Source organism: Marmota marmota, unplaced genomic scaffold, assembly GCF_001458135.2.
Source record: "Marmota marmota marmota unplaced genomic scaffold, marMar, whole genome shotgun sequence".
Taxonomy (NCBI): domain Eukaryota; kingdom Metazoa; phylum Chordata; class Mammalia; order Rodentia; family Sciuridae; genus Marmota; species Marmota marmota.
In genome coordinates, this window is record NW_026000283.1 from 6796979 (window position 1) to 6808715 (window position 11737).

Below are 11737 nucleotides of genomic sequence, written 5' to 3' on the forward strand. Positions count from 1 at the left end.
GGAGACACAAAATAGATTAGTGATTGCCTGGTAGTAGAAGACTGGAGAATGACTGCTGATGGGTCAGTATGGGGTTTACTTCTTTTGTGATGATAATGTTGTGCAATTAAATAGAGTGATGGTTGTACAACCTTATGAATTTACTAAAAAACAATGAATTACACTTTTTTTTAAATTTTTTTATTGTTGGTTGTTCAAAACATTACATAGTTCTTGATATATCATAAATTTATGATATATAAATTATATCTCAATTTGAAGATATTAATCCTAACCTAAAACAAAAGTTTCATTCATCATAAAAGAATAATAAATACTGTAACAATGATTAAATACCAAAAATTATCAACATTTACATTATTGATTCTTTCTGAATAACTTTAAAAATATATGCTATACCCTTGGGCTGGGGATATGGCTCAATAATACAGCACTTGGCCTAGAATGTTTGAGGTCCTGGGTTCAATCCCCAGTACCCCCCGATACACACATATACATTTACATGCTACACAGATTTTTTTTTTTTTTGGCAGTACTAGGAATTGAACCCAGGGTCTCATACATGCTAAGTAATCTCTCTACACTAAGCCACATCTCTGATAACTCTTTATTTATTTATTGGTACCAGGGAATGAATCCAGGGGTGTTTAACCACTGAGCCACATTCCCTAGCCCTTTTTGTATTTTATTTAGAGAAAAGGGCTCGCTGAGTTGCTTAGGACCTTGCTAAGTTGTTGAGGCTGGCTTTGAACTTGCGATCCCCCTGCATCAGCCTCCTGCTGGGATCACAGGCATGCACCACTGTGCTGGGCTCAACATTCTTTTTTTTAGAAAATTAATTTTTTAATATTATTTTTTAGTTGTAGTTGGACACAATACCTTTATTTGTTTATTTTTATGTGGTGCTGAGGATCAAACCCAGAGCCTCACACATGCAAGGCAAGCCCTCTACCACTGAGCCACAACCCCAGCCCCTAGAAAATTAATTTTTTTATATAGAATTGTGCTGACCCAGAGTCAAGCAACCCTCTCACTTCAGCCTCCCAAATAGCTAGGACTACAGGCACATGCCATAGTGCCCAGATTGTACTAATATTAATATAGAAATACCTGATTAAATTTATAAGCACTTCATTAAATTCGTAAATTTATAGCAATCTCATCTCTAACCAATATACTGTGATATTATGAAAGACTATGCTTAGTTTTTCAACCCATAAATAACAACTATAATAAATTGTCAGTGAAATTAAAAGTATATTAATTTTAATAAGCATATTTACCAATTCTTTTAGTTAGTGATGGCATTTTTTCTCCAGTTCTTACCTAAAATAGAAATATAAATTGTAAACAAGAATTCTTTATGGTAGTAGGCAATTATCTCAATTTGAAAAGTTACATTAATCAAAAATTTGAAGGGGCTGGGGATGTGGCTCAAGTGGTAGCGCGCTCGCCTGGCATGCGTGCAGCCCGGGTTCGATCCTCAGCACCACATACAAACAAAGATGTTGTGTCTGTCGAAAAACTAAAAATAAATATTAAAATTCTCAAAAAAATTGAAATAAATTGACGTTACTCCAATTAAAAATATGAATATTCAGAAGAGACACAACTTGATAAAAGTTAAAACATATCTAATCCAATCTTTTCACTTCACAAACAAGAAACTGAGGCCCAAGGAGATTAAATGACTCCATGGAGATAATGTAATTAAGGCTAGAGTCATCCTAACAACTCTGGTCTCTCATTCTAGATCAGGAGTCTTTCCATGTATTACTAACATCCAGTTTATCCTTTATCAATTTAGATACCTTTTCTTTTTCTTTTTGATTTGTAGTACTGGGGATTGAACCCAAGATCTCTCACATGCAAAGACATATGCTCTACCACTGAGCTATACCCCAACTTTTGTTTTGTTTTGAGACTATTCTCACTAAGTTGCCCACAATGGTCATGGATTTTATGGTTCTTCTGTCTCAAGCTTCTGAGTAGCTGGGACAACAGGCATGTACCACCATACCCAGCCTAGATACATTTTGAGATTTTAAATATTATCTGCAAAAAGGTTAAAACTACTTATGAATGCAAAGTACATTATACAAAGATAATTTCAAGAGTAAGGGACTTCAATATTTTGGTTCTTCAATCCCATTTTTGTCTACAGTGATACTCAAAGTCATTTCATCCCAATACCCTTTTCACAAATTTGCTTCAAGAATATAAATCTCCCCTTGAGTTCTCCCCTTTAAATTTCACCACACATTATTAACTTATGATACTATACCGATAATTTTACATGAGGAAACAATTGTAAAACAAATTTATACACTATTCAAAAATACATATTATACAACAAGGGACTTACCAGAGACTCTTCAAGTGAATGTGTTAAATGGATATTGTTTATGTATTCTTGTCCCTTTTCTTCCAACAGATATTTACACCTAAACAATATAATAACACTAAACTTTAGTAGCTGATAAATTAGTAAAGATAGAATCTCCATCATGTTAATTCCATTAATTGCTTTCTGTTATTTCTAAGGAGCCACAAAAAGTAAAAGGTTGCCCAATGCCCTAGCCAACTGTCATTTTAAGGTTAAAAAATTTTTCCATTTCTTACGTTACTTATGCTAATAGATAAGACTTGGTAGAACAAAAAATACCAACCTGAGAACTTTCAACTTTTAAGCATGAATTATTGAATTAGCACCTTGACTTATTTTTTAAAGTTTAAAGTTGTCACTCCTTTTAATAGGACTTTATTTAGAGGATTAACCAGTTGTATGTATATTTAAAAATCTTCATTTTCAAGCTTTCCTTTTAAAGTCGTTTAAGGGTAAGGTGTCTTTTCAAATAATCACCCTCAAGTTTTAAGCTGTCATTTTGTAGGCCAGAAATTCACATCACTTATTATACCTGAGTACATTATTTTAAAGAGGCAAGATGGCAAAGAGACATTTAGGGGTATATCATCATCCTAAGATGCCACTTACAGTAAGAAGCATGATTATTTAATATACCACCTAAAACTGCTAATTAATTATGACCCACCACCAGTTGTGTCCTGATTTCAGAGGTCTTAAAATAGTGGCGCACACCTGAAATCCCAGCAGCTCAGGAGACAGGAGGATTGCAAGTTCAAAGCCAGCCTCAGCAAAAGTGAGGTGCTAAGCAACTCACTGAGACCCTGTCTCTAAATAAAATATAAAGTAGGGCTGGGGATGTGGCTCAGTGGTCGAGTGTCCCTGAGTTCAATCCCTGGTTCCCCCCCTCCCCACAAAAAAAGAATTAGTGAAACCCATTAGTATTTCCTAGGGCATATGATAGGTTCTTCAGGACTCTCCTTGGCAACACAAGCTCTCTTAAGCCTGTCATAAAAAAGCCTACTTCCAATAAATAAAAAAGTATACAATTTCTAATTTGGTGTTTAGAAATGGGACAATCTGAATGTCACAGATATTCAGACATTTATGCAGTGAATGTTTTGGCCACAAGAGGCAGCTTAGGTAATTTTTTTTAATAATGCAGGTGATCCCACTTTAATAAACATCATACAGATTTCAAGCCATACACAAAGGCAAAAATAGTTGAGGTGAAAAGTAATTCAAGTCTTTCCATTGTATACTGTCCAACTTGTCTGTTACTGAATGAACAGTTAAGCATCTTCCTTGGGGCTGGGGATGTAGCTGAATGGTAGAGCACCTGCCTAGCATACATGAGGTCCTGGGTTACATCCCAGGCATCACATAAAAAATCATTAAACATCTTACCCTGGATACCACTTAGCATGCTGTTCCCAAGGGTCTTCACTGGGCTTCCAATCCGTTAGCCCTCCTCCACAATGAAAGCACTTTACTTTATCACCTTCACCTAAGAAAACACCAGTACAAATACATGCATTTGTGCATTTAGAAGCTTATACAAAAACATCTATTCTAACACCTACAACTTAAACATATCTAAATTACATAAAAATCTCAGCACTTTCATATTTGCATCTAAGTAGTAGATAAGTCCCCCCCCCCCAGTACCAGGAATTGAACCCAGAGGCGATTCACCACTGAACTATATCCCTAGTCCTTTCTATTTTGAGACAGGGTCCCATTCAGTTGCTGAGGCTGGCCTTTAACTTGCCATCCTCATGCCTCAGCCTTCTAAGCCACTGGGATTACAGGCATGCACCACCATGTCAGGCTGATCTTTATTTATTTTAGGAGGAAATACACATGGAACTCAATGAGTTGATCTGAGATATTTAACAAAAGACAACTAAAAAATAAAAGTGACCATTTTTTTTTTTTGGTAACAGAATTGAACCCAGGGGAGCGTCACCATTACACCACATCTCCAGCCCTTTTTATTTTTTATTTTGAGACAGGGTCTCACTGATTTGCTTAGGGCCTCACTAGGTTGCCGAGGCTGGCCTCAAACTTGTGATCCTCTTGCCTCAGCCTACCAAGTCACTGGGATTACAGGTATATGTCACAGCACCCAGCTAATACTGACCAATTTTTATGTTAAAACTAATTGTTATATTATTTTTAATGTGTGTTACTTGAGCTATTAATATTGCATTTATTTTATCAAATTATAAAACTTTAAAATAAATTATGTTCCAAGCATTAATAACAACAAAGTTCAGCAATGAAATTACAAGATAAGTTGCTCTAAGGTGATAGCTGCATGACACTAAGCAAACTTTTAAGACATATGATGATTACTATATAAATGAAAATTTTTGAAATAACTTGTATTTTGCATTTTGGCATTATTCAATCCTAAAATTAATGGGTCAGATATAATAACCATAAAAAATATTTCTGGAACCCATCGCACTAATGACCCCTCCTGACACATCCACAACATCTATCTGAAACGCATTCATTTGAAGCAAAAATACAATACAGGGAAGCTTTCAAATATATAGTTGATATACAGGCCAAACAAAACTCTTTTTTTTAGTTGTAGTTGGACACAATACCTTTATTTATCTTTTTATGTGGTGCTGATAATCAAACCCAGCATCTTGCACATACCAGGCGAGTGCTCTACCGCTGAGCCACAACCCCAGCCCCCAAAACTAAACTCTTAAATGTTAATTCTTTCTACAGGGTTGTCATGAAGCTTAGAGAAAATTCATGTAATATGTACTGAGCACATGTAGTAGATGCTCAAAAAATGATAGCTAGTGTTACTATTAGACCCATTTTATATCAGCGATATATATCATTTGCCTATTTTCACACTCTTAAAAAACATTTACATGACTGTAAACATGATTCATAACATGGTAGTCTCTCTCTCCCTCTTTCTTATTTTTGCAGTACTGGTAATTAAACCCAGAGCCTTGTGTGTGCTAGGCTACTACTGAGCTACATTCCCAGCCATCATGGTAGACTTTTTTACATAAATTTAGTAGTGACATTACAGATTCAACTTAAGAGATCAGAGAATAATACTGATATAAATAAGCACACCAGCTTATACCAAAATATTTACCAGTTCAGGGGGTTAAAGGCATCTCTTAATTTTTTAAGAGCCCTGGAATAGTTGGAAAGTTATTTATTGGTTATGTTTACCTAAAGCATAAAATCCAGCTCTTGCAAGCTGCTCCTTGTTAACTGAGTATATCCACGTCCCAAATGTAATGATCCGTGCTTCATACTCTGCCATGGCTGGATTTCTTGGTGGATTTGTTGGATTTGGGAAATTCCTATCAGAACTTACAACATCAGATTCACTTCGAACATTAATGTTCCGGCCCAAAACAAAGAAGCAGTTAGGAAAGTGCCGCCTGTGTTCCGACCAGGCACGATCACAAGGTTCCCAATTTTTCAGTTTTCCACCACAACAAAAGCACTGTACTTGATCATCAATACCTGTGTAGTAGAGTCCAGCACTAGCTAACTCTCTGGGGGTTAAGTGGGCATAGTCTGGCCAGTTCTGAAATGACTTCAATCTAGCTTCTTCACTACACATGGCAGGGTTCCTTGGGTATATGGTGTCGGATATATCTACAACCTGTCCGGTTCTCAAAAGATAGTCTGCATGAGTCTCAGATGGCCTGTCTAAACCAAAATGATTTCTGCTTCCAAGATAGTTTTCAACTCTGTACCGACCATTTTGGACACCAGGATTTGTAGGTTGTGCAGCACTATTTTCAAAATAAAAGCCGTTGATAAATCTGCAATTTGGGGATACTTTCCTGTGTCTTCCAATTGCTGAGTCTCCATATTGCCATCTATCTACTGCTGCATGACAACTAAAGCACCGCACAGTATCTCCTTCACCAGTATAAAGAAAACCTGCTCGTGCCAGTGTTGATGCTGAAACAGGGCTACTACTTGGAAAATTAGCAAAAGTTTTTAATCTATTAAACTCTTCTACAAATTCTTCATCTTTATTGATGTCTGCAGGTACACAAGTTTTAGATCCTTCAAAACTGTTAAAAGTCATCTTCTCTTGAAAATAGGATTTGTCCACCTTTTCTAAAAAGAGAACATTGCATTAGGAAATCCAAAATGTGAAACATAAGCAATATACTTTTGATATTAGGAGCTAACAAATTATTGACTAAAAATAACTACACAATCACTAAAACACTTTCTAATTCTAAATACTAGAATTCTACATTACCACACCATTCAAATCATATAATCTGGTATTTATTTTTTTCTCTTTCTTTTTTGGTGATGCTGGAGATTGAGCTTCATACATGCAAGATAAGCACCTTACCACTAGAGCTACATCCCCAACTCTTTTTTTATTCTCTCTGCTCTTTCTAGACATGCTAGGCAAGTACTCTACCACTAAGCCACATTCCTAGTTCTTTAGTATTTTTGAGACAGTCTTTCTAAATTGCCCAGGTGGGCCTTAAATTTGGGATTCTCCTACCTCAGTCACCTGAGTAGCTGAGATTACAGGCATGGACCACTGTACCTGGCCTGTTTTCTCTTTTTGAGGAAAGTAATATTTAAGCAAGAAGAACAAACTATTAAATTCTTATTTTTATATAAATATGAAAACTGTGATACAGAATATGTTATAATTATTAAACATCTAAAATCATTTTTAATTAGGAAAAACATGAAAGAAGCACAAAATATTCAGATTCTTAAAGTCTATGCATAATTGTTATAATGGATCATTGTATATTCAAGGCATCAAAGTTCAGTTTTTACAATTGAAAGAGAAACGAATGTTCAGAATGTTAATGAATTAATTTCTAATATTTCCTTACTTTTTTGCTTAGCAAAAAATAAGGTATCCACAATATTGGTTCCATTATTTTAAAGCATCAAATACTTCTAATTTTTCTGCATAAATAAACAAGAGTCCATTTTTGTTGGAATCAGATCACTCCAGATAGCTATAGATATAGCCATATAAAATACTGCCCTCTAGAGGGTAGCTCAAGAAAAATCCTAAGTATTTGCAGACCTTAATTGCAGGCAGTTTTGCTACCAACTTCCCATGGCCAAGGAACAATCTGTTCAAATAGGAGAGAATTTGGCAGCCTCATTAGTGCTGCTAAATTACAGCTGTGTAATATTTAACCCAGATAAAATACTAAAAGGAGCCACTTAGGTTATGAGAAGGTAGCAAAATAATTTATCCTCCAAACCTGGACACTTTGAAAGTGAAAAATGATGCTACTAATAATTATAAAAAAACAAAAAGCATTTATCAGGTTTTCCCCAGGCAAACCAGAGTAAGTAGTCACTCCAGCTATGAGGTAAACCTGGTTCTCCAGAATCTTCCACATTGCCTGATACTGTGTTCAGTTTATTTTTGTCAGATGCAAAAGAAAAGGGTCACAAAAAAACTCAACAGCACAAAATAAAAACAAAACAAAAAACCCAACAACCAATTAAAATATGGGTGAATGACCTAAATAGATATTTATCAAAAGAGGATACACAGTCAACAAGCATATGAAAACATGTTTAACATCACTAATCATAAAAGAGAAATGCAAATCAAAACCACATGAAAGGCTGGGATGCAGATAAGTGGCAAAGTGTCTGCCTCACATTCACAAAGCTGTGGGCTTGACCCCCAGTTCCAAAAGACAAAAAAAAAAAAAACACATGAAATATCACCTCACACCTTAAGTTAGTATGGCTATTAACTAAAAGACAAAAAACAATAAATGCTGGTGAGGATATAGGGAAAGGAGAACTCTCACTGTGGTGGAAATGTAAACCAGTATCATTATCGAAAACAATATGCAGACTCCTCAAAAAAACAGAAACAGATCTACCATATGGTCTAGCAATCCTACTACTGGTGAAATCACTATATTAAAGAGACTTGCAGGTTTATACAGCACTGTTCACAACAGTCACGATATGGAATCAACATAGTTGCCCATGGATGGATGAATGAACAAAAATCTCTCTCTCACACACACACACACACACACACACACACACACACACCTCACAGGGTACAATTTAAAAGGAGAAATAACTTCTAATGTTTTATAGGGTTAACATGGTCCATAACAATTAGCTGAATGTTTCAAAATAGCTAGAAGACAGGATTTTGAATGTTTCCTATGCAAAGAAAAATAAATGTATGAGATGACAATTTTCCTGATCTGATCATTACACATTGTATACATGTAGTGAAATGCCATACTATACCCCATAAATACATCAATTAAAATTTTTAAAATATATTAAAAGGCATGGTTACAATGACTGTCTCTACTTCATATGTACATTGATTTCTTAGAAATAATTATCCATATCTCTTCAATGAACTTCAGATTTTCTGAGCCTTGTCAATTTACACTGGGATTAATCCATATATTCCTCAAGAGCTAAGTTCAATCTGCATAAAGTAGATAATGACTTTTCATTAACATTTTACAGATATCTGAAAACATTCTGACATTAGCTTCAAAGTCCTTTGTTGAATCAGCAATAATAAACTAGATGATAAAAACCAAGATTCAAAGGAACAAAGACTGGCTGGCTGGCTAGTGAGATAAAATTTAATAGGGATAAGTGTAAAATCTTATATTTTGCTTTTACTTTTATTTTTTAAGAGTGAACCATACATCAGTTTACTGCAATGTCAATTACAATATTCTGCTTTAATAAAAATCTGCAGCATAACTAAGGAAGATGGAGACTTGATTTGGAACAAAGTCATATGAAGGCAAACCTCCAGATTAAAAACCTTGGGATTTTAGTTAATTACAAATTCATTATAAGCCAACATTACATGGCTGCTAAAAAACTTACAACAACTTCAGGCTGCATTAGTGTCCAGATGTGCAACATCCAGGTCCAATTCAGCTACACTGGAATATTATTTCCTGTTCCAAACACATTTTAATGTCCTTAGAGAGCAATCAGTATGATGAAAATGATATCATATGAGGAACAGTTGGAAGAGCTGAGAATGTTTATCCCAAAGGGGGAAACATTTCTGAGGGAAAGAGTATAGAGGATAGAATAACTACCTTAAGATATCTAAAAGGCTGTTATATGGAAAGGGGATCCAAATTCTGTGTAACTTGAGGGCAAAATTAAGGTCAATAATTATAACCAGTACATTTTTTTAAAGAGAGAGAGAGAGAGAGAGAGAGAGAGAGAGAGAATTTTAATATTTATTTTTTGGTTTTTCGGCGGACACAACATCTGTGTTTGTATGTGGTGCTGAGGATCGAACCCGGGCCACACGCATGCCAGGCAAGCGCGCTACCGCTTGAGCCACATCCCCAGCCCATAACCAGTACATTTTAACCCAATACAAGAATGAACCTTAAAACAATCAATAGTAGTTCAAAATGGATTGGGTTGTCTTGTAGATTATGAGTTCCTCCTGTTACTGACAGGGACTTCAGACTAGGAGACTAAACATTTTCAAGTCTGTAATTATCCTGAAGAATAAGTGCTCAATATAATTCAAAACATGTGAAAATTACCTTCCCTAAAGGGATAAGTTTTATTTCTCAGGTCAATCAAAATAGAATTATAAAATCTAAGATCTCATTTCATAATGGTGAATATTTTGTGAGGTTCAAGTAGTCACCCCATTTCAAATAAAGCAGATCAAATTCTACCATTGTACAGGAGCAAGAGAATCTCTATCTGAAGCTTTCAAGAGGAGATGTCATCTTCTCGGGGGTTATTTCTATGATATTAGTTTAAATTCCACTGTTTTGAAAAACATGTATTTATTTAGAAGCACTCAAATGAATACTACATAAACTCTCCAAAGGCTCATGCTCTGATAATGTGTATGTTATTCATTTGAGTGCTTCTGAATAAAATTAAAAGTGAAAGGCAGAAAGATAACTGACAAAAGATAGAAAACTGGGGCTGGGAAGGCACCAAAAGAAAGGGGTGGGAAAGAATTAAAAAAAAAGGATCCAAGAGACAAGAAGGTAGAGAAATAATATTGCAGACAATGAGTATAACAGAGGGTACAGAATTGTGAAAATGGAAGAAAAATGGGGTATGACTATTGGAGGAGGGTAATAAAGACTTTGGAAGTGAAAAAGTCTGAGTGCAATAAAGTATGCTGACATAACTTAAGGCTTCTCTGTGAAAGCATATTTAGAATATAGCCACTAAGTGAGTTGAAGGGTAGGAAGTCAGGGAGAAAGATGTCAAAGAAAGTTTTGCCATGGGGTGGGTAGGCAGCCAGGAATCTTGAGAGGAACAGTGGTTGGGAAAACTGCATTATGAAAGCCAGCAATGGTACAAAAAGGACCAGCAAGCAATGGTGCATGCTATATGAAGGGTTTGGAAGATTTTAAGATGATGATATGTTGTGAGGACTTAAAATACACATGTACATACACACATTTAGCCTAGTCAATTGTGTGAAGAAAGCTATGGGCAGGTGACAAGGAGAGAGGGTTGATTGCTAATCTAGAAAGAAAGTGGGAAGGTTGTAGGGAGGACAGGCAGAGATAAACCCAGAAAATTCACCTAGCTGGTACCTGCACACAATAAAAAGTTTCTGTTTCTCCCAACTTCTTATTATTAAATTTTACAAACATGTAGCATAAAAGTTATTTTAATGGGGAAAATGATATAAAGTAGGATGTACACCAGACTGCCACTGTGTTAAAAGATGTACTTACGGGGCTGGGGTTGTGGCTCAGTGGTAGAACACTTGCCTAGCATGTGTGAAGCACTGGGTTTGATCCTCAGCACTACATAAAAATTAATAAATAAAATAAAGGTATTGTGTCCATCTACAACTAAAAAATAAAAATTTAAAAAAAGATGTACTTATGGACAAGACCCAGAGGGTGGTACTTTAAAAAATGGAAAAATATGTCAAAATGGCCAGGCAACATCTGGCATGGTGGTACATGCCTGTAATCCAAGACTCAAGAGACTGAGGCGGGAGGACTGCAATTTTGAGGACTGCAATTTTGAGGCCAGCCTCAGCAACTTAGTGAGACCCTGTCTCATAAGAAAAAATAAAAAGGGCTAGAGGTATAGCTCAGTGGTAGAGCCCTCCTCTTACAAAAATAAAATAAAATAAAAAGAGGGCAAGATTACAGGTAATCTTTATCTCCAAAATGCCTTTATTAGCACTGTTATTTAAAACCTCTCAAGCTGGCCCACTTGCCTGGGTCAGATGCCCACCAAATTGTAGGAGAGGTGGCAGAGAACAAAGAGGTAGATGGGACTGCCACCCCCCCTAGCCTCTTAGCCAAGGCCACACAGTAGGGCATGCATCGGAGAGCTCTAGGCCCAGAC

General features: G+C 35.9%; 1 protein-coding gene and 1 pseudogene across 3 annotated transcripts in view; one reads left to right on the forward strand and one right to left on the reverse strand.

Moving 5' to 3' along the window:
• Positions 1-11737, reverse strand: part of LOC107152984 (X-linked inhibitor of apoptosis) — a 41785-nt gene that overhangs the window by 16008 nt on the left and 14040 nt on the right. For all 3 annotated transcript variants that reach the window (XM_015498502.2, XM_048797061.1, XM_048797062.1), the window contains 4 exons: positions 5582-6490; positions 3773-3872; positions 2366-2444; positions 1284-1326 (listed from right to left, as the gene is read on the reverse strand). In XM_015498502.2, coding sequence (XP_015353988.1) covers positions 1284-1326; positions 2366-2444; positions 3773-3872; positions 5582-6458 — 1099 coding nt within the window. In that variant the 5' untranslated portion in view covers positions 6459-6490. The remainder of the gene's footprint in view (positions 1-1283; positions 1327-2365; positions 2445-3772; positions 3873-5581; positions 6491-11737) is intronic.
• The window catches only part of LOC107153034, a 3067-nt pseudogene continuing 1789 nt past the window's right edge, over positions 10460-11737 (forward strand).